Source organism: Macadamia integrifolia, unplaced genomic scaffold (assembly GCF_013358625.1).
Source record: "Macadamia integrifolia cultivar HAES 741 unplaced genomic scaffold, SCU_Mint_v3 scaffold1508, whole genome shotgun sequence".
NCBI classification, from domain to species: Eukaryota; Viridiplantae; Streptophyta; class Magnoliopsida; order Proteales; family Proteaceae; genus Macadamia; species Macadamia integrifolia.
Window position 1 is genome coordinate 26,854 of NW_024868238.1, and position 22,801 is coordinate 49,654.

The window sequence follows — 22,801 nt, forward strand, 5'->3', positions numbered from 1 at the left end:
CTTCCATTGCGGACAAGTTCTAGCAATATGCCCCGTTTCTAGCAAATAAAACACCGAAAAAGTCCCACTTGTTGAGATGCAGCTACAGGCCTATACTGTTGAGATACTTTACCTACTTCAGATCTTCTAAACTGTGTTGAGGTTGGATTAGGATAAGGTCCCTGGCCACCTAGATCCTCTATTATCTTGAAATACTACTGGTCTTTTCCCTTGCTGAGTTGCTGAGAAAAATAGCTATTCCGTCGCCTATCTTCAATAGGCTTATTTTCTTGTACAACTTGGGCATAGCTTTGTAAATGGTGTGCTACTAACACTGCACTGATCCCAGGTCTTAGACCTTTCTCGAATTTCTTGGCCTTGCCTTTGTCCACTTTTTCATGCTCAGGTGCAAAATAGAATAACTCTTCAAACTTCTGTTGATACTTTAACACTGATCTAGGTCCTTGTGTCAAACCCATAAACTCTGCCTCCTTTTGGTCCTTTACACTCTTTGGAAAGTAGTTCTCAAAGAATGCTTTTGTGAAATGTTCCCAGATGAGATTGGGATGTATATCTATCAGTATCAGCCTTGTAGCCTTCCACCAAGCATTAGGCCTCATCCTGAAGCTGGTAATTGGCACAAATAAGCTTCTGCTCGGCTGTACAATTGAGCACTGTGAAAACCTTCTCCATGACTTCAATCCATTTAGCCGGTAATAATGGATCTTGGCGATCCCACTGAAGTAAGGGGGTCGGAGCTTCTGAAATCTCTCCATCAACTTTGATGTGTCAGTCAGAAAAGGTACTGTAACTTGACTCTACTGTGTGACCTGCCTTGGTGGTGTCGATTGTGCTGGTTGAGGTGCCAATTGTGCGTTAGGAGGTATTGATTGCACTGTTGGAGGATTTGGTTGTACTTGTGGAGGTACTGATTGAGTTTCCCAAGCTTGAACGGCAGCATTGATCTAGGTGTCCACATCAGCCATGAACTCCCACTGTTATAGTCCCTGCATTATGTTACTCATGATCGATGCCACATCCTGTGCCGTGAGGACAGGCGGGGCAGGAAGAGGAGCACTAGGTACAGCCATCTCGGTCACTTTCTCTCTTTCAGATTCGGGAGAGGGTGATCGGTTTGCACTAGCCCTAGTGACACAGTGCTGCTTTTAGGCGGCCGTCCCACACGTGTACGGGCTTTGCTTAGGCGGCATCTGCAATTTCTGTTACAAAAGCAAATAGTTAATTGCCACCACTGCAGAAAATCATACACATACAGAATTACATGGTAGCAGTGTAAAGTCAAGGGAATCGGTTATCTCACTGTTCACTCCCACCGGTAGATGACATTGATTGATCACATCTCACCGGTGGATGCCACTGGTGGATCACGCAATAGCCCCCATAATTAGATTTGTCCATTGGTGGGTGGATCACTTACCACCGGTTGATGCTACCGGTGGATGAAATAGAAGTTGCACAAATCATCATTTTTCCACCAGTTGATGCCACCGGTAGATGCAGGCATCAGGACCGGCCAACCAGTGGGATAAAAATATGTTTTAAAACAGTAAATCTGTAAGTCACTCTCAAAGGTTCAAAACAGACTTTAGCTTGACAGAATCGGAGAGACTTCCAAAGCATCATCGTCCATTGTCCAGTGTATTAAGACCTTGATTCACATCTCGTCCACACTCATGCTATGATTTTTCATCCTTTCTATGGTAAATTTTGAAGTTTTAGCCATTGAAAACCCTAGATTTTAGGATTTCACAAACCTTAAGTTTCATTTCTAAAATCCCAAGATTTAATCTTTGCATGCTAAATTTTTTCACCCTATACAGATTTATTATCATGTCTACTAGCCGGTAACCGCGTCACAGGACCCCGACCGAGTAACCACCATAATCTCCTCCACCCATTGAAGATTTGACCACTTGTGGTTCCATTCAAAAACGGATGCACGAAATTGGCCTTTTTTTGCCAAGAAAAATGTTGATCCGAGCAAACACGTGGTATGATCCTTGCTCAATTCCTTTAGCATTCATAGAAGATTTGCCTCTCTTTGGATGGGTCCCTCTTTTGCTTATGGGCAGAGAGTGTTACCAATGACTAGTCAAGCACTTCTACTATAATCTGAGAGGGGGACACATAGACTGTAACGACTTCCACAGCACAAGCAGGGTAAAAGTGGTAGATATTTCCACGGCTGAATTCGCACAAATTCTAGGCCTATCAAATCCGGGGGATTGGGTTTATTATGCGCCGAGAACGGTGACTGCTCAATTCATACACGACCAGGAATTACTTGAGATGTGTTGTGCCTTGATGGGGCAAGATGGGGGTTGATCCAAGTCAAAAAATTATCACCCATCTCCCAAAAGTTTTAAGTTGTATAGTGCAGTTCAACATCGTACCCACTGGAGGGCACTATAATGAGGTCTTTGTATTACAGGCTTATGTGTCTTTCTGCCTTTATGTGGAGTGCCAAATTTGTATGACATATTCTATGATGAGGAACATGGCTTACCGAGCAGATAATCCGCTCAAGGGAAATCGCTTTTATGGCTGCCTCCTTGTATTCAATCATTTAGGGGTACATTTCACCAACGATGGTAGAGGATGGACACAGGTTATATCTATTTGACCATGTTACATTGCGGAAGATGATGATATCATTAGCAGCTGGCAGCAAGGTTCAAGAACTCACTGCCCCAGATCCCTGCAAGGCTCACTGCCCATCACTGCACCCGAATGCCGGGATCTCATTAGAAAGCACCTCCAACTTTGGAAAGGAAAATTTCTATCCTATGCAGGTCGATTGGAGCTTATTTGATCTGTTCTTCAAGCCTCTTCTTACATCTACTGGTCTGGAATATATGATTGCCTAAATCCATCACCTCTAAGTTTGAATCCATCTTTGCTTCCTTCCTTTGGAAAGGAACCAAATGCTTCAAATTTCTTAGACCGATTAATTGGGCTTCTGTTTGCCTTCCAAAATTTGAAGGAGCATTAGGTTTGAGACATATCAAGAATGTCAACTCTGTGGAGATTCTCAAGCTAAGATGGAAACTGTTTCTAGAAGGAAACATATCTGGGTTCATTGGGCATACTCTTCTATTGTTAGATTTGACACTTTTTGGTCATTGCGAATTCCCTTGGATGCTTCTTGGGTGTGGTGCAAAATGTTCTCTTCCAAATCTCTTGCGTCTGGATCTATCTCCTCTCAGATTGTGGATGGATCCTCTACTTTCCTGTGGCTTGGCCCTTAGCATCCTATAGGAGTTCTTTCCCATATTATCAGTGCTAGAGTCAGATAGAACTCCAAACTACCAAAGCATGCTCTTGTTGCAGATATTTTATCCTCTGGTACTTGTTCTCCCCCGATTCCTGATGATACCTGGCTTGCTGATGTCTGGAACTCCTTACCGACCCTCCCCAGGATAATTCAGAGGAATCAGGATTTTATTTTTTAGAACCCATCCAACTCCGGTATTTTTAGTGCCAAGTCGGCTTGGAACTTTGTTAGAGCCCATGGCTTCTCCTCCCTTTGGCATAGAATCATTTGGTTTAAGCATCAATCCCTCCCCAAGCTCTACGGCTTGGAGGGTTTTCACTAATTGCCTGCCCAAGCAAGCTTTCCTCATCCAGAGAAGAATTCCAGCCCCCCTCCTTGTGCCATCTATGTAGTGCCTACCTAGAAGATAATGATCACATCTTCTTTAACTACTTTGTCTCAGCCTCCATCCGGAATTTGGCACTGTCCAAATGTTGGCCCTCTAGCAGGCTTATCCTCCCCTTTCAAATGGAGTGGATTTGGGTGGATATGATGTTTCAGGGAAAGACCATATGTGATTTGGTGGGCAAGTTTGTTTTCTGTGCAACCTAACCCAAATATGGATGGAAAGAAATCATAGGAAACAGATCTCCAAATCTAGACCACTTGGGAAGATTTGGGGCTCCATCTTCTTTGATGTTTAGTCCAGGATTTCTAATGTCTACTCCCCATGTAATTGTCACATTGTTGCTTCCTGGGAGCTTCCTAGCTCTGTCATTAGGACCACCACTCTTTGAGGGTGGATTTTGCTGTATTTCTCCTTCTCCCCCCTCTTTAGGGGTTGTATGCTTTCTCTACTTCTCTGTTAATGAATTGTTCATTCACCAAAAAAAAAAAAGATTCAAGAACTCGTTTCGGTGGTTTTAAAACCATCGAAATGGTGTACTTTTTCATGTGTTTCACTTACCATTTTAGGGGGCTAATGGCTGAAGTAGCCGAAATGAGTGAAACGAAATGACCGAGATGGCCGAAATTTCGACGAAATAGTGCATTTTTTTTTGCCGAAATGAGTGAAATTTTAAATAAAATAACTGAAATGATCGAAATGTGACCGAAATTACTGAAATATGACTAAAATTATGTACTTTTATATTTTATATGCCATTTAGTCTCAATAAAAAAAGTACCGAAATTTCCAAGATTTTAGTGAGTTTTTGAACCTTGGCTGGTAGTGGGGATGAGTTGGAGCCACAATCCATAGATGTGGAGGGAGGCCAAGAGAATGAGGGCCAGGATAATGAGGAGGATTTTCCTATACTGGGAACTGATGTTTCACCACCACGACCCATAGAATTCCACCTCCACCGCCATTTGCGCATTCAAAGCTTCCTTTCCCACCATCTTACTATGGTGGTAGAGCCTAGAGCCTCTACTTCCATAGGACCTTTAGAGGAGCCAAGTTGGACTGGCATGATGAATGCCATAGAGCGGGGATTCTCCTGTCTGGAGACGAGGATTGAAACTCTCAATGAATGTGTGATCTATTAAGAGATGGATGGTTATTTGTGGATCCTACAACACCAACTCCACCTCCGGAAGAGCAGTGATTAGTTGGTCTAGTTTAGGGTTTCTAATATGTTTAGTTGTCTTTTAGTTACTTGTTCTGTTCAGTTGTAATTCCTATGGTATGTTATGAACTTTTTACGTTTTGTCTTATCTTATAAATGTCTTTAACTTTCCCTAGTGTAAAGCTTATGTAATCTTGAATTGTCAATGAACGGCTTTGACACCTAACTAGTCTCCTACTTGTGTACTATAAATTTTGTTTGTTTCTTAAAGCTTTTATCTCGATCCTAATCACCACTACTAGTATCCAAAAATCCTACCTAATTGTGAGTCAAAGTAGAGCATCGTTGCTCCAGTACCACACTTGTCGCACCCCACCTTCACTAAGGTGTTGATATGTGACTAGGACACATAACCATATCCTAACCAACCATCGAGGATCATAGTGCAGTACTTTTATGACCTAATTAAATACAAGAACATATTATAAGAATCAGCGGAAAGGAGATATAACCATAATTGTTGATTGTAAATTGGTGATTCTATATTATAGAATTTATATACAAAGTTATTTTGTACATATGATCCACATTACATACATATCCTTGTCAGAGGAATACATAACAAAATACACAAAATATCTAAAAGAATATCATGATCCTCGTCATCTTCTTCGGGGTGCACCATATGCACAATCATCACAGACACAGTCTAAATCATGTTCCTCAAACTCTGGCACCCACTAATCATCAGCCACTAAAGTAGGTGTCTCACCACTTGCTGCCATTAGAGTACCTGTGTCACCATCTGAAAAGGAAACACAAACGTGGGTTGAGCTTCACTAAGCCCAGTGAGGGATGGGGAGCATGTAAGCATACACAGTCAGAAATGAGGCAATACATGAATCAATCATTACAATATGATGCGGGGCATGAGTTCATTTAATTTAGATACATAATCTAAACCATAATACGAAGTCTGTAATGGTATAACTGCTACTGCAACACATTAGGTAGTATTCTTGGTCTCAGAATACGCCATCGATCACCTAGTGATAAATACCCTAGTTGCGATTAGAAGTTTGCTGGTCCCGGAATGCAACCTTCGGTCTCCCAGTAAACCCTTGATAAACCTCTTCCTAGCACTATGGTCATAGAAATCACAGATCGGTCATCGGGCTCTGTCTGCCTTCGGCAACAATCACATCGTACCGCGGACGTGGTATCCCGGAAAGGTTCATCGGACCTACCCCAATGGGTTATCCAACACCTTATCCCCAGTTGGCAAGGGGTAGTAGCATTGGGTTAATGATCCTTAACCATATGCTTTCTATATGTAATGCACATAACATCATATAAAGGAAAAATGAAGGACCATAGTATCGGAATCCTCCTTCAGCCACACCGTGGTCCTCACCCAATGTCTCACATACCAACTTCCTTCTCAATCCAATCTCATATAGAAGTGGTATAGTTAAATAACATAAGAAATCCATTTCCATCCAATCTCGTGTACAACATATTACAATTAAATAACATAACATAATTCAACAAAAATCATGTTTATACATAAATAAATTAAAGTAGAAAAACTCCATAAATTAAGTCAAGCCACCCACTCATCTTGTCGATAGACTCGTTGAATCAACTATCCCCACACCGCATTGGCCTCACCACGAGACTTAGTTCTGACCTAGCCAAGTGGGTGTGATTATATTGAGAATTTAATAGAAGAAGTCCCATTGAAGTCCTAAAAGACCCCTAAGTCCAATTTTGATATAGGTTCAGTAGGTACCACCAGTGGATGATGTACCACCAGTAGGTACCACTGGAGGATGGGACAATAGCTCAGGTTCTGAGAATTTATTCACCGGTTGGTCCCTCCGATGGATGTGGGATCAACCAGTGGTGATCAACCAGTAAGACCCTGAGAATGAGTTCTCTGGCAAGATTTCATCCTCAATGCATATTACCTTCATTGGGTTTTCTATCATGGAAAAATTACTATCCAATTAAGTGGGGTTAGCCCTATCTTCAACTTGAATTCATTTAGGTCAGTTTTACCACTTTTAATTTAGAACTTAGTATTTGGCTGCATGCATCTATATTTAAGGACTCTAATCAGAGACATGCATGTAAAGAGAAACTAGGTTTCAACTACCATTACTCCAAATCCTTGTTTAGGTTTTTACTTGATTTGGAAAATTGGAAGAGAGAGAGAATGTGATGAGGAAATCACTAATTTTGGTTGTAGAAATAGGTACATGCTATCATACAAGCCTTGGAAGGGTTTTTCCTACCAAAGTCCCAACCAACACCTACGTGTTAGTTGAAACCTGTTACAATCCCAGATTCCTACAACCAAATCAGTAAAACCAGAAATAGAGAGAAAGAAAAGAGAAAGGGGAAGAAAAGAGAGAGAGGAGAAACCGTAGAGAACCTCAATGAGAGAGCAGCCTACGATCAGTCCAGAATTAGGCTGATCGCAGGAATCATTAGTATATAAGGATCAAAAGTAAGAAGTACAAGGACTAGAATGCCCCCATTACAAGAGAATAACCCTAAAGCACATATAGGGACCCGATAGGACAGAACTGCCCCTATCGGGTCCAGCGGCTGACGTTAATCTCGATATCGGGATTAGCTCCCTCTCTCAACACTCCCCCTCAAGCTGGAGCATACACATCACCTATGCTCAACTTGGTATAACCCTGCGAAAGCTAGGAATAAACAAAGACTTAGTAAACATGTCAGCTAATTGAGCCGTTGAAGGAACAAACGGAGTGTCAATCAGCTTCTTCAGTACAGCATCATGAACAAAATGATAGTCCACCTCTATGTGTTTGTTCTTCTCATGGAAGACCGGGTTACTAGCAATGTAAACTGCAGCTTGGTTGTCACAATACATCTTCATAGGCTTAGTCATTGGAAATCCCAACTCCAATAGTAGCGACCGCAGCCACATCAACTCATCCATGGTATGAGCTATAGCTCTGTACTTTGCCTCTGCACTGGACCGGGCAATAGTAGTCCGCTTCTTACTACACCATGAATAAGCTTCCCTCCAACAAAGGTACAGTATCCAGTGGTAGATCTCCGATCATTAGCAGAGCCAGCCCAATCAGCATCAGAGTAGCCAACGAGACCCCTATGCCGATTAGGACGGTAAATCAACCCTTTTCCAGGAGCACCTTTCAGATAACGAAGAACACGGACAGCAGCATCCCAATGTGCTTTCTAAGGAGACTGCATGAACTGACTAAGAACTCCAACAACATAAGAAATGTCAACACGAGTCACAGTCAGGTAAATCAACTTGCCAATCAAATTCCTGTACTGATGCACATTCTGAAATGGTTCACCATCATCAACACCGAACTTTTGGTGAGGATCCATAGGAATATCAATAGGTCTGGATGCAAGCATCCCAGCATCAGATAGAAGATCCACAATATACTTTCTTTGAGACAGATTAATCCCTTTCTTGTAGTGGATCACCTCAATCCCTAGAAAATAATGGAGATGACCAAGATCCTTGGTCTAAAAATGGAGATGAGCCTTTACTTTAGAATTACCTGCCTCATCATTGCCAATAAAAACAATGTCATTAACATATACCACCAAGACCACCAACTTGTCACCTCTGCGACGAAAAAATATTGAATGATCAGAATAGCACTGCGAAAAACCACACGTGACAATGGTGGCACTGGACTTGTCAAACCATGCTCGAGGGGACTGTTTAAGCCCATAGTAGCCTTGTGCAAGCGACGCACACGACCTGTATTCTATTCTCCTCATGAGCAACATAACCAGGATGTTGCTCCATATACACCTCCTCCTGGAGATCACCATATAGAAAAGCATTCTTGATGTCCAACTGAAATAGCGGCCAATCAAAGTTGACAGTAAGAGATATAAGAAGGCAAACAGAGTTCAGTCTGACAACTGAAGAGAATGTCTCAAAGTAATCCACACTATAAGTCTGAGTATACCCTTTAGCAACCAGACGGGCCTTTAACCTTTCAACAAAGCCATCAGAATGATACTTAACAGTGTACACCCAGTGACACTTAACCAGATCCTTACCAGGAGGTAAATCTACCAGGCTCCAAGTACCACTACTCACAAGGGCATCCATTTCTACATCTATGGCAGCCTTCTATCCAAGAATACGGAGGGCATCGTTATGGAATAGGGAATGGGGTTAGTGGAAAGGGATAGTGCAAGACCATGGATGGGAGAGGGAAGATGAGATAATAACAAAGTTATCAATAGGGTACACAACCATGGATTTCTGAGTGTAGGAATGTGTACCTTTACGATGTGCAATCGGTAAGTCATTAGGCGAAGGAGGAAGAGGAGCTTCACTAACGGAATATGGCAGTGGAAGGAGTGAATCTTCAGGATTAATGACCTTGCCACCTAGCTATCCAGTCTTCTTCCTGCGCTGATAAACCTATAGGGGAGGTGAGTCACTGGTACTAAGAGCATCAGGTAGGGGTATAAGAGAGGGTAAGGGTGGAGAAGAAGGAGAAGACCACTCCGGACTAGACTGGGACACAAAAAAGGTCACATCAGCACTGACAAAATTCCGATGAGTAATGGGGTCATAACACTTATATCCTTTCTCGGTACGAGAGTAACCTAGAAAGATGTACTTAGTAGACCTCGGGGATAACTTGTCAACCTGTATATACAGATTATGGACAAGACATACACACCCAAAGACACGGGGTGGTGTAGTAAAACTAGGTAAATTAGGAAACATAGCAGAAAATGGAGACTTATCCACCAGGACAGAGGATGGCATGCGATTAATTAAATAACATGCGGTTAAAACACCATCACACTAAAAATGTTTTGGAACATGCATGTGAAGCATAATGGCATGGTCAACCTCAAGGAGATGCCGATTCTTGCGCTCTACTACCCCATTTTGCTGTGGGGTATAGGCACAACTAGTTTGGTGTATCATCCTATGGGTATCAGAAAACTCAGATATATCAGTTTGAGCATATTCTAAAGCATTATCAGAATGAAAAATTTTAATAGGAATGCCAAACTGAGTCTTTTTTTAAATTATAAAATTTGTGAAACATATGTAAAAATTAAAATTTTTCCTTTAACATGTACAACCATGTAAGGCGAGAATGGTCATCACAAAAGTCACAAAATATCGGAAACTAAATCTTTTACTGACTTTGCAAGGACCCCATACATCAGAATGGACTAAAAAAAATAAAGACGGACTACGAGACACAGAGCGAGATGGGAAAGACACACGATGATGTTTACCCAACTCACATACCTCACACTCTAACCTGGGGGCAGACTTAAAACTAGGAAATAAAAGCTGTAACCTAGAAAGCGACAAATGACCTAAACGACTGTGCCATTGGAAAGGAGTCACGTCCCTAACAGCCATAGCAACAGCAGTAGAAGGAGGACAACCACTATTAAGGTAGTGTAATCCATCCTTTTCACGCCCTCCACCAATCGTCTTCCTCGTGTGAAGATCCTGAAATACACAGTAGGAAGGAAAGAAGATTACTGAGCAATTTAAAGAACTGGTTAATTGACTTACAGAGAGAAGACTTAATGGAAATTGAGGAACATGTAAGACAGAAGATAAATTAATGGATGGGGTAGGTGAAATAGTACCATGTCCAAGGACTGGTGTGGAAGTGCTATTAGCAAGGATAACAGAATTGGAACTGGCATTAGTAGAAAAATTCTTAAAAAGTGATGACTTTCCGGTCATATGGGTAGAGGCACCTGAATTAATGATCCAAGGAGTAGATGTAGTCATAAGAAGGGCTGAAGTACCTGTGTGGGCTAGAGTAGTAGTGGATGTAGATGCACCATTAGATGTATTAGAGGATGCCTTAAGAGTGTGCAAGCGCCGGAGCAACTGATTGATGTCATCGTGCAGACCGGTAGCTGAATCTCCTGAAGGTGTTGGTTTAGGATCAACTGGAGCCATTGTGTCAGTACCATCGTCAGACACTGCATGATTAGCTAATTGTCTTGCCCACTATGGTTTGCCATGCTTTACCCAAAACGTCTCAACAATATGGTTGCGCTTTCCACAAAAAGTGCACTAACGAGCTGAAAGATCAGAGGGTTGTCCACCAGATCCTCAACAAGCCGACCACGACCTCCCCCACGACCGTGACCATGTACACAGTTGGCATGGAAGGCAGAACTGTCTTTAGTAGACTGATCAGGTTTAGTGGAGGAAGTAATTTGCTGCAGATGTGAGTAGGTATCATTCAAAGTAGGTATAGTATCCCCTGCAAGTAAGTGACCCTTCACTGCCTTTAAGTCATTGTTCAAACCAGCCAGGAATTCAGAGACGAAGAACTCGTTACGCTGAGCCTTTAACTTGTCAATGTCAGTGGTCAAGGGTTGGAAGACATTGAGTTCTTCGACCATACCTCTGACAGTGCTATAATATTCGGAAAGTGGCTTGTCCGAATGGTGAAACTGAAACAGTTTTTCATAGATATCATAAATACGGTTCATGTTCTTCTCCTGAGAGTAGGTCTCCTTTAAGTCATTCCATACTTGGCAGTAGAGTGAAACATGTCATTGGCAGCCACATCTGGTTCCATACTATTCCATAACCAAATTAAGATTAATGCATTCTCTTTCTGCCATTGAGCATAACCAGTGTCAGATTCTTTGGGAGGGTCAGAGGTAGTGTAATCAAGCTTATCCTTCGCCATCAGATAAACCTTGACTGACTGAGTCCAAAGAAGGTAATTCGAGTTTCCCTTAAGCTTGATAGAAGGAATCTGGACATTCACATTGTCCGATGCAAAGGAGGTAGTAGTAGGAGTAGCAGTAGTCTTGGTCTCAGCCATGAGAGCAAGAATTAATGACATGTATGTTTTGCAAAGACAACCAAATAAGAAGAACTCACCAACGAGATTTGAGAAACAGCAGCCAAAGAGCAATCGGACCCCAAGGAACCGAAAAAAAATTCCAGCCAATAGGTGCTTCTGGTAGGGTAATGTTGACCTTGATGGGAGCAGTAAGGGAGGCTTCAAAAGCCTAGTAGAGTATGTAGAGAGGTAGTAAAACAGCAGCACATTAAACCGTGAAGTAGTAGAGCTTCACACATAGGGCAGCAGCTAAAAACAAGTCACACATAGGGGCGGCAGCCATTAAAAATCTGCAGAATTGTATATTGGCTTCAGCGATTCTAGAGAACAAGGGATGAATCCATGTAGCAGTGGTAGGAAGGCCTGATTGTGTTTATATCATTATAATCAGGTCAAAGAATTAAGGTAGGAGTAGCAATAGGTGGCTGCGCACCAAAGAGGAGTAGCATAGGGTTGAGATCAGCAAAGAATGATGATGTCAATCCTTGATTTGATTACAGAAGCTCTGATACCATGTTACAATCCCAGATTCCTGCAACCAAATCAGTAAAACCAGAAATAGAGAGAAAGAAAAGAGAGAGGACAAACCGCAGAGAACCTCAATGAGAGAGCAGCTTGCGATCAGTCTAGAATTAGGCTGATTGCAAGAATCATTAGTATGTAAGGATCAAAAGTAAGAAGTACAAGGACTAGAATGCCCCCCATTACAAGAGAATAACCCTAAAGCACATATAGGGACCGGATAGGACAGAACTGCCCCTATCCGGTCCAGTGGCTGATGCTAATCCCGATATCGGGATTAGCTCCCTCTCTCAACAAAACCTAGTCAAGCCTTATCTTAGGTTTACCAATCTGAACTCAAGGGTGAGAATAGGAGAGAGAGAGAGAGGTAGACCACCTATCTTGGGTGTGAGTGTCTGTAGGTTGTAGAATTTCCCTAATTCCTTAGCTCTCTACTCCTTCTCATTGTCTTTTCTTGTTCTTCTTCTCTCCTCTTTTCTTCAGTTGGTGAATGAAGAAATGAAATTAGTTTACACATTTTATAGATAGACTATTTATACTAAAGCTTGTTTGTCTAACTAAGTCATTTTCCAAGAAATGAATTAATACGTTATTTGACCCGTGTGGACCACCTTCGTAGGGTTTTATAGGTTAATTAATTATCATGATTGATAAACCAAACCTCGGAGGTGTTTTGGAGTACACGGGTATGAAGCCCTAGGCCCCACAAGCAAATAATCTGATTCTAGCAGTACAGTACCATTGATGGATGTCACTTGTGGATCACCAGTGGGTATTGACCAGTGAATCATACTGTGCCAATTCTTCCTGTTTCATTTTGGTGCCTCGGTTCAGATGGGGAATGACTTCCTTAGTGTTCTGTACTATGGTGTGTTCATGCATGCAAATAGGTGTATGAACTCATGAACACGTTACCATTAAGGCTTGTACAGCTTGAACCTTCTCTGTTGGAACAAACACCAACAAATACGAAGAAAACAAACATAGATTCACCAAGACATAGAGATTTAACGAGGTTCACACACCGATGTGGTGTGCTACATCCTCGAGCGAAGAAGAAGATGATTCACTATGTTGGAAGAAAATTTACAACGGATCTCTCTCTTTCGAATACCCAAATTGGGGAAAAAAATCTCGCCCAAAAACCCTGACACAAAAAAACCCCATATCTCATAATACTTGTTCAACAAGACGATGATACATATATATACTCCTCCAAATCAGGTCGATCCATTGGATCGCGGTCGGTTGGGTTGTACCGTATCCCGCACCCACATACAAGATCAATGCTAGGCTCTGGGGTTGGGTTTATCAGCCCAACCCCTGTGTTACCATCACAGATCTCAGAAAAAATCTCATTTAGGTTGCCACAAAAAAAAAAAAGTCGAAGCGGGTCAATCTTCAAAACAGGTCAAGAATTCGAGACAAACATAACATTCTCCAGTTCAATCGACACTAACTGCACCGACAAGAAGGGTCATTCTTTCCTTCCGAGTGGTAGACCATAGCAATCCATAGGTCACTGATGGATCCTATCTCGGGGGCATCACCCTTAACCAAATTTGAAATTAGACTAGGATTTTGGGTACGGGTATAACAAAGCTCACTTTAGGCTAGGTTCCTAATTCCCTAATAAACTCTTTCTCCCCTTTAAGTAAGCTGATCTAGGAGCGCTCTCTCCCGGTGGTCAAGTAGAGGAAAATGTGATAAAACAGTCATTTCTGCTTTTGATTTAATCCAATGCCCTAGCACTATTCTTTTCTTTTTTCCTTTTTGTTTTAATTTTTTGTTTAGGTGTTCCACAGTTCAAGCAATCTGAAGCTCACCAAAAATGACTGCTGTAGATTTATAATCAACTACGCTATGATAATTTCTAGAATGAAAATGTTCACAAAAGCAAGGTAAGAAAATCAGTTCACTTATCAATGCTGACATTTTTCCTAATTCAGATTTATGTAATTGGCGAAGATGGCATATTGAAGGAGCTCGAGCTTGCTGGATTTCAATACCTCGGTGGGCCGGTAAGATTATAGAATATTAATATGAGATCCAAAGAGATTGTTCATGATAAGATCCTTTTTTTTTGGGGGGGGGGGAGGGTGGCATGGGGGAGGAATCTTCACATCATTTTTTCCATGTGGTATAGTTCGAATGCATACAAGTGGGTCCTAGTGATAGCTGACCCCATGCCATCTCATCCATGAAATTTGAGCCTAAAATAAGCATGGGAAGGGATTTAAAAGTTTCATATATTGCAAGGTTGCCATTTCACTATTTTGAAACCTAGTGGCATTTTTATAATTTTATCATCACTTTGAATTCAATTTTAACACATCCCCTACTAATTTGACCAATGAGATGGATGTGGCATACTCTATTACATGGAGCCACCCATGCTTGCTAATGTCATAGTGGTGACATGAGACATCTCACAAACCTTTGTGACCTGAATCATGTTTCCTGATGAGAGGGTGCCTATACTATTGTTGATCTTCGAGCTATTATTTTTATAGTCCAGAACAGAACACTTGTCTAGGTTCCTAATATATATATATATATATTTTTTTTTTGATGGAAAAAAGTCCAAATATTATCAGATGGTAACTAAAGAGTTTAACAGGTAATCAGGGTCCATGATCATAGTTTTTCTTACCATAGTCTCAAGGGCTATATACTTCAAAATGTTTATGATTTCGTTGTCAGCCTTTATACACAGATTGGGTTTACACAAAAAAATTTCAGTTTCCAAAAAAAGAGGAATTGCTGTCCAAGGCCGTCGGTTAATATCATTAGTATTTAAAAGAGCCCTTAGCTCCCCTGCATCACTCCAAATCCCCACCTTCCATTCATCTTCCTTTTCTTTTTTCATCCCGTATAAGGAACTTCTTACTGTTGCTTCTGTACCGTTTCCTATCAACATGTAGTTAGCTGGAGTAAGAAACATTTCCCTTTTGTTATAAGGGTTGTTGCCTAGCCTGAAACATTGTTTTTGTAATTAGTCATCCCTATACAAAATAGAATAACATTGGAGTGAACAGGTAGTGTTGTTGACCGGGTGGGCTTCTGGTGTAGGAATTTAACCTGTTGTTCTTCATGGAAGTTAAAGTTGTAAATAGAGGTCCAGAAGTCTACCTATTTAAGGATATAGTATGGGTTGGGCTTTTGATCTCCAAAAATTACCTAGTACCTATGTTGCCAGATGTAGTAGCACATAACAATAAACACACTGAAGAAGTAATTCAAATTATTTTTTGGGATTTTTATTAGAATTAAAGAAGTACATAATTACTGATGTGAAAGTGGACAAGTTTAGAAGATCAGTTTTGAGACCCAGGGTCCAGCAGCCCAAATTCTCCTTGTAAACTTGCATGTGAGAAACAAATGACAAATATTATTGTGGCACAAACCACAGATGGGGCCAATGTCCACCCATTTTCATAGGATGTCCTTTGTAGGAATTCCATCATGGACAAATATCCAAAAGAAGAGCTTAAATTTGGTGGATTTTGAGTTTTCAAAAATAACGCCACCATTGTGAGCATGGAGACAAGCAAGTACACATGTTTGAGCATCCATTATTGTTAGTAAATAAATCAGTTCTGAGAAAAGAGGCAGCATCTTAGTAGATAGGGAGCCTTCCTTTGAGAGGTGGCACCACCATCTATCAACGCAATTGGAAATAGGGATCTGTAAAATCTTATTAGTACCATAAAGAGGGAGTACAGAATTTAAGAGACCAGTATTCCAATTGTTTCCTAGAAAGAAATCATTTACCTTTGTTAGAATTGGCGGGAATAATGAGCTGCAAGAGGAACGATATTAGACAAAAGTGGAGTAGACATTATCCAAGGTCAGTCCAAAAGTGAGTATCATTTCCATTACCTATTTTTTTGGAGATCATTTTTTGAAGAAGAGAGCGTCGCCTTATTGCACTGCATACTGCCTTGTGTTTTGGCACTTATTTATGCCAAATATCATTTAAGTAAATGCTTTTTATATTTGTTATTTCATTGCTTTTTATATTTGTTATTTCATTGCTTTTTGTATTTGTTATTTCATTGCTTTTTGTATTTGTTATTTCATTGCTTTTTGTATTTGTTATTTCATTTACTTAAGATATTATTCATAAATAAGCAAATACCCCCTATTTGAATCCAATAAAAATAGTTTAAAAATCAAATTCCAAAAGGATAAAAAGTCAACCCCCCAGTCCAAGAAGAAAAACTGGATTTTGGTCATAGGAGCGATTTTCAACTTTTAAATGCTGGAGTTTTTCTCAATTATGAAAATTTTATAAATTCTATCATGTTAAAACATTGCTAAAAACCAAAAGTCCGGTAAAATAATTTTTTGTTTTGATATCCATAAAATTATTTTCATTCAGGCCATTTTGACAGCATTCGCGCACTTAAAAATAAGTTTGACCGGAACATAACTTTGTCATTACAACTTAGATTTAAGTAATCTTAGACTTGTTGGAAAGCTGGTTTTATATTATAACTGATACAAAAAATCTCATGTAAAAATAATATCATTTGACCAGTCAAACTTGTTATAGAACCAGAGCATTTCTCTAAATTTTGATTTTTTATAACTTAATATGACTTAATGTTAATCTTTTATGATTTAATATGGCTAAATGTTGATTTTTAATGACTTGATGTTGCTTAATCTTGATTTTTTATGATACAATGTATATATAGCTTACTAAATAATGTTAGAAAATAGGAAAAATAAAAAATAAAAATTGGTCGCCTTGTTCGCCTCAAGGCGTGCGCCTTCTCGCCTAAGCGCTTAGACAACCCTCCACCTCTTTGGTTCGCCTTGGCGCCGTGACAACTATGGAAGAGAGAATACTTACCGTGCTGTTCCAGGAAATAGACCCTCTCTTGCTCAAGGTCTTTTGATCAAAAACTGATTTATTATGGAAATACTTGGCTTTAAGGATTTGGGCCCATAAAGATTGACACATTAGTAAAGAGGCGTCATCCAAGCTTAAGAAGTAGTGCTTTGTTGTGAGTCTAGAGTTACGGATCCCAAGGCCACCATGGGATTTGGGGAGCAGATTTTGTACCATCAAATATGGTGTAATTTCCTGGATTTATCCAAGTCATCATTCCAAAGGTGCTAGTAGGAGGAGTCTAATTTCCTGCAGATCACTTGGGGAGAGCAAAACATGACATCAAATATGAAGGGATGGAGGAAAGGGCAGATTGGACCAGAATAGTATGACCAGCAAACTAAAGTAGGTTGGCTTTCCATGAACCTAGATTTTTTTCAACTCTAGAGATGATTGACCTAAAGGAACAGTTTTTGGCACAGTGCCATGGTGGTGAAAAAGAGCAATACCAAGATAGGTTGAATCATGGGTCATTTCTTTGATTCCAATGGTTTGGCATATTCAGATCTTGGTCTCCTTGGTCATATTAGAACAGAAGGCAATATTACTTTTATCAAGGTTGATAGTCAAACCTGATAGGTCAGAGAAAAGATCAAGAATACATCTGATGGTAGAAAAATCCTCAGGGTAGCTCTGCAAAAGATGAAGGTATCATCAGCAAAGAAAATATGAGATATCTCAGGGCCATATCTCAAAGTTTTGATACCTTTGATTTTCAAGAAAACAAATAGTAGATATTTTCAATAACTATCCGACTGTAGATCTCAAATAATAATTGCTTTTTAAGCATTTGACTCATTTCTTCTTCTGTTATTCACCTATAACTGTAATTTCTAATTTTGAATGAGAGAGAGAGAGAGACTTGTTTACGTAGTGCATTGTTAATGATGACTTATTAAATAGCCTGAGTCCAATAAATATTAAACTTTGGAATTCGTATTTCCTATAGATAATCATTTTTCGAATTGATACACATGGTAAATTTGGGATTTATTAAAAGAGAAAATGTAATTTTGTAAAGTTATTAAAAATCATAACTACCAAAATGAACTAAAAATAATTATTGTGAAATGGCAAATATTGGTATCAACCATCAATAACCAATGTAAGAAATACCAACAGTCTCAGCAATAATACTGTGACTTCAGAGAACTCAACATTCAACACCTATTGTCAATCAGAATAAAAGAGAGAACACAGAAAGCGAGAGAGAAGAAGACAGAAGCGAGATGACTGAGTCAGCAAGAGACTTGGAGTAAATCCTCTTGCTGGACAATGTGTTATATTTATAATAACTAAAGTTACAATCATAAATTTAATAGGAAACACAAATAGAATAGGAAACTATCTACTTACAGCAACTACTAACCAAACTAATCACTTAACAAGCCTTGCTCAGATAGGGACACTCCCTCTATCATGAGTAACCATATAAGTCTAAGTGCAATAGGTCCAATGGGAGTACAAACAACACCCCCATTGACTAGAATTATAAGTTAACACTCCCCCTCAAGGTGGAGCATATAAATCACCCATGCCTAGCTTGGAAAAACACTAATAGAAACTAGGACCAAAAATAGACTTAGTAAACACATCCTCCAACTGGTCACCAGATGAAACGGATGGAGTAACAGTCAGCTTCTTTATAACCGCATCATATACAAAGTGGTAGTCAACCTCAATATATTTGGTCCTTCCGTGAAACACCGGGTTTCTGGCAATGTAGATGGCAGCCTAATTATCACAAAACATCTTCATAGGTTGAGTAATTTGAAAACCCAACTCTTGAAGAAGAAACTTCAACCACATCAACTCAACTGTAGTATGAGCCCTAGCTCTATACTTAGCTTCCACACTAGACCAAGCCACAGTTGTTTGCTTCTTGCTACACTATGAGACAAGATTTCCACCAATAAATATGTAATAACTTATGATAGATCTTATATCACCATCAGGTTGGCATCAACACCGGCCCAATCAGCTTCAGAAAATCTAACAAATCAACGCTTTGATGCGATCGATAAATATTCCCCTTCCCTGAAGCTCCCTTCAGGTACCTAAAGATACGACAAGCCACCTCCTAGTCGTTTGGTGACTACATAAATTGACTAATCTCAACCACAACAAAGGAAATGTTAGGACAAATAACAGTTAGATAATAAGCTTCCCAAGTCCCAACTACTCTCCTGTAATAATGTTGATCATCAAACACTTCACCATCCTCTGAGTCAAACTTCTAATGAGGATCCATGGGAGTATCTATTGGTTTACATCTAAGCGCACCACATTAAAATAAAAGATCCAATATATATTTCCATTGAAACAAACTAAACCTTTTCTTTTTTTGTAGAAGTTCCATACTAAGAAAATAGCTGAGAGAACCCAAGGCTTTCATCTGAAAGTGCTGAAGTAGAAAGGAATTGACCTCTGCAATACCAGATGTTGTTAGAGATATTAGTTATGTTACTCTAAGGGCAGTATTGTAATTTATCTCATTATGTTTTATTTTCCTTTTCCTCTTTAGGGAGGTATGTGTAATTTCCCTTCTTAGGGAGGTTTGTGTAATACCTTGTAAATATGTTAGTAAAGGATATATTGGTGTATGTGAGATTTCTCTCACTACACACTATTCCAACATACCATCGATTCCCTGGCTTCTCCCGCTTCTATTTCTCCATCTTCTTCCTCATCTCACATCTCATTGTTCCTCTCCATTCACATATTCTAACTTGGTATCAGAGCAACTTCTTGTAAGGTTGGTTTGAGAGTCGAACTACTTGTGTTCTTCCTTCTTCTCTTCTCTTTGTAACCCTAGGTTACAAAAGGGTTCCAAGAAAAGGGACTTTTATGTAAGAAGATTGAAGAAACCTTGAGGGAGGCATGTAAGGAGACCATGGAGACACAAGGGGAGTTTTTCTTTGAAGAAAGGGACACTTGCAGGTTGCAAGAACCAAAACCAGGCTTAGGTAAGGTTACCACCAGCCCTGGAGTATTTTTCCCTTTTCTCTCTCATCTGGTCAGCTTTGGAGCTGAAACTAAGCCCATTTGGATCATTCTAGGGCAAGGATTAAAGTATCGGTATCGATTGCCATATCGGTCGGTCAAAATTAAGATACGTATCAGAGGGTATCGTATCGTATCGGAGATACACTAAGATACGCTAAAGATACGCACATAAATGGATAGGGAACACATTTTTATACACTTTTGCATAAAAAAATAGTTAAAAAAAGCTATATATAACATGTAGAATGCATAAATACTTAAGTAGAGGGTATCGTATTGATAGACAAATATATTGACTTGAAAATGTTCAAAATGATGAGGTTTCTTACAGTTTTTTCTTTCCTCATTGCCATTGCCACTGTGATGAGTGCCATGAAGAGTGTCGTGGTGGTTCAAATCCTTAGCTAAGACCTTCTTCTTCAATAGGAGCAACTAAGATGATGTTCTGAAGTTGTCGAATATAGGCACAATATTTACCCCAGTCGAAATATTTATGGTAGTGGGTCTCCCATTTATTATAGAATCTTCTGTACTGCTCAAGAGTGGCCAATGTTGGTCTTGCATAAGTCCTATATCCATAGCCTGAAGAAGCACCTAAAGATACATGGTGTCCATGTCCGGATGAGGAACCAACGTGATCTAAACTTCTGTAATGCACTAGATTAGAAAATGATTATCCTACATAAGTCCCATATCCATAGCCTGAAGATGCATCTAAAGATATATGGTGTCCATGTCCAGTTGAGGAACCAACGGGATCTGAACTAATGCTCATTGACTCCATGCTACTCATCAATGCATCAGTAGCACTCGGATTGTGGGATCGCCTACCCCTCTGACTATAAGACTTTGGTTGTGTTCGAGCACCATGATGACTATCTTGGGTTACATGTGTAAATGCAACCTCCTTTGTGAAATGTACTGGTACATAAGTTTGGCCACCACCACCACTACTACCACCATCACCACCACCACCACCACCACCACCACCACCACCATCGTCATCATCAATCATCATCATCATCATCATCATCATCATCATAATCATCATCATCATCAGCACCATCCTTGCCGTGATCATCATCATCACTATCTGGTTGAGTTACACTATATGTAGCACCTGACCTCGTCCTCCTAATATCGCCATCATTGGAGCTATCATCATCCTCTTCCTTAGCTGATGGTGTTTGGGTTTCATCATCAACAATATTTTTAAAATCTTCATTTATATCTCTAATGAGGTCCTCTATAATGGGATCAGGTGTGGTTTTTTGTTGATCTTCTGATAATTTGTCCAACATTAAAACATTTTTAGTCTCCTCAATCCATCCCCTAACTGGATCTTCCTCGTCGAGTATGTGGGTGATGTCAATTTGGTTGACATTAATATCATCCCCTGATTTCTTCAATTCTAAATATTTCATCTTCAATTTCATGTTGTAGTGCACATACACTAGCTTCTCTAGCTTCTCATAACTCAGACGATTCCGAGGTTTGGTGTGTATCAATCCGAACGTACTCTAATTACGTTCGCAGCCACTTGAGGATGCCATGCATGATAATATTTTCATTGTGATTGGCCTCAAATTTGGAGCGCTCCATCCACAGTTCATCCATTAATCAGTTGTACAAAGATAATTGCAACATTAGGAGTTTGAAATAAATTTGAAATACAAGGATAGCTGGTTAAGCCTAAATTACCAGGGCGTTGTGTTCCTCTAGCACGGATAGCTAAATGATCAGCAAACCTTTGAGTGGCCTCCCGGAAGTACTTCACCTATACATGTATTAACATATTAATACATGTAACTCAATGTATTAAATATTAATCAATGATTCAATATGTAAGTTTAGTAGACTACTAACCTCTTCAACTGCATCTTTGGCAGAGTCAATATTAGGAGTTAACTTGTTGATAACATCCTTCAAAGATTCCATCAAATCTTTCCTAAACCTTAAATTGTTCTTGTAGTGCAAATCCGGATTCAAATAATAGGCTACACATTGACATTGTTACATAATACTTATTGTTAACAATTAAGTATATTAAATTACTAATAAAGTCACTTATAAATTTAATTGAGAAAATACCTACCCGTTGAAGGTCTTGAACCAAATTATTTTCCCATCGACGATTTATAATCTTCAAAAATGCCTTAAATGACTTTGGGTTATCCTCTTCTATCTTTTGTTTGACAACTTCTATACAATGCACTATATTTCCCATCGTCTGTGCTTTATCACCATCAACTACTTTAAGTAACACAAATAGTAGTTGCAAAATCTTAGTAAATTGGTATATCCTCTCCCAAAACTTTGTTGAGTGATTAGGTCTTGAATAGTTTTTCCAATTTCAGTGGTTGCATATCTACTACTAAACCACTCATTAGAGGTGAATTACTTAACTAGCCCTTCCTTCCGTTTTTGAATACTATCAAGTGCAATATAATTTGTTGCAAACCTTGTTGCTACGGGCCTCACCAAGTCACCTTTTGTGTACTTTCTTATCAATGCCATCACCCAGCTGTGATTGTAGATGAAGTTGGTGATCATTTTAGCATCAGAAACCAATGTGTGCGCTTTGTTCATTTCATCAATGTCCTTGAACATCAAATCAATACAATGGGCTGCTCAAGGTGTCCAGTATAAGGTGGGATACTTCACT

At 39.7% G+C, this 22,801-nt stretch overlaps 1 protein-coding gene across 2 annotated transcripts in view; it reads left to right on the forward strand.

Moving 5' to 3' along the window:
• The window catches only part of LOC122063984 (phosphoglycolate phosphatase 1A, chloroplastic-like), an 83,311-nt gene that overhangs the window by 16,662 nt on the left and 43,848 nt on the right, over nucleotides 1-22,801 (forward strand). The window contains exon 5 of one of the 2 annotated variants that reach the window (XM_042627678.1): nucleotides 14,180-14,251. The exons of the other annotated variant lie outside the window; for it this stretch is intronic. Coding sequence (XP_042483612.1) covers nucleotides 14,180-14,251 — 72 coding nt within the window. The remainder of the gene's footprint in view (nucleotides 1-14,179; nucleotides 14,252-22,801) is intronic. 2 annotated transcript variants of the gene reach the window in all.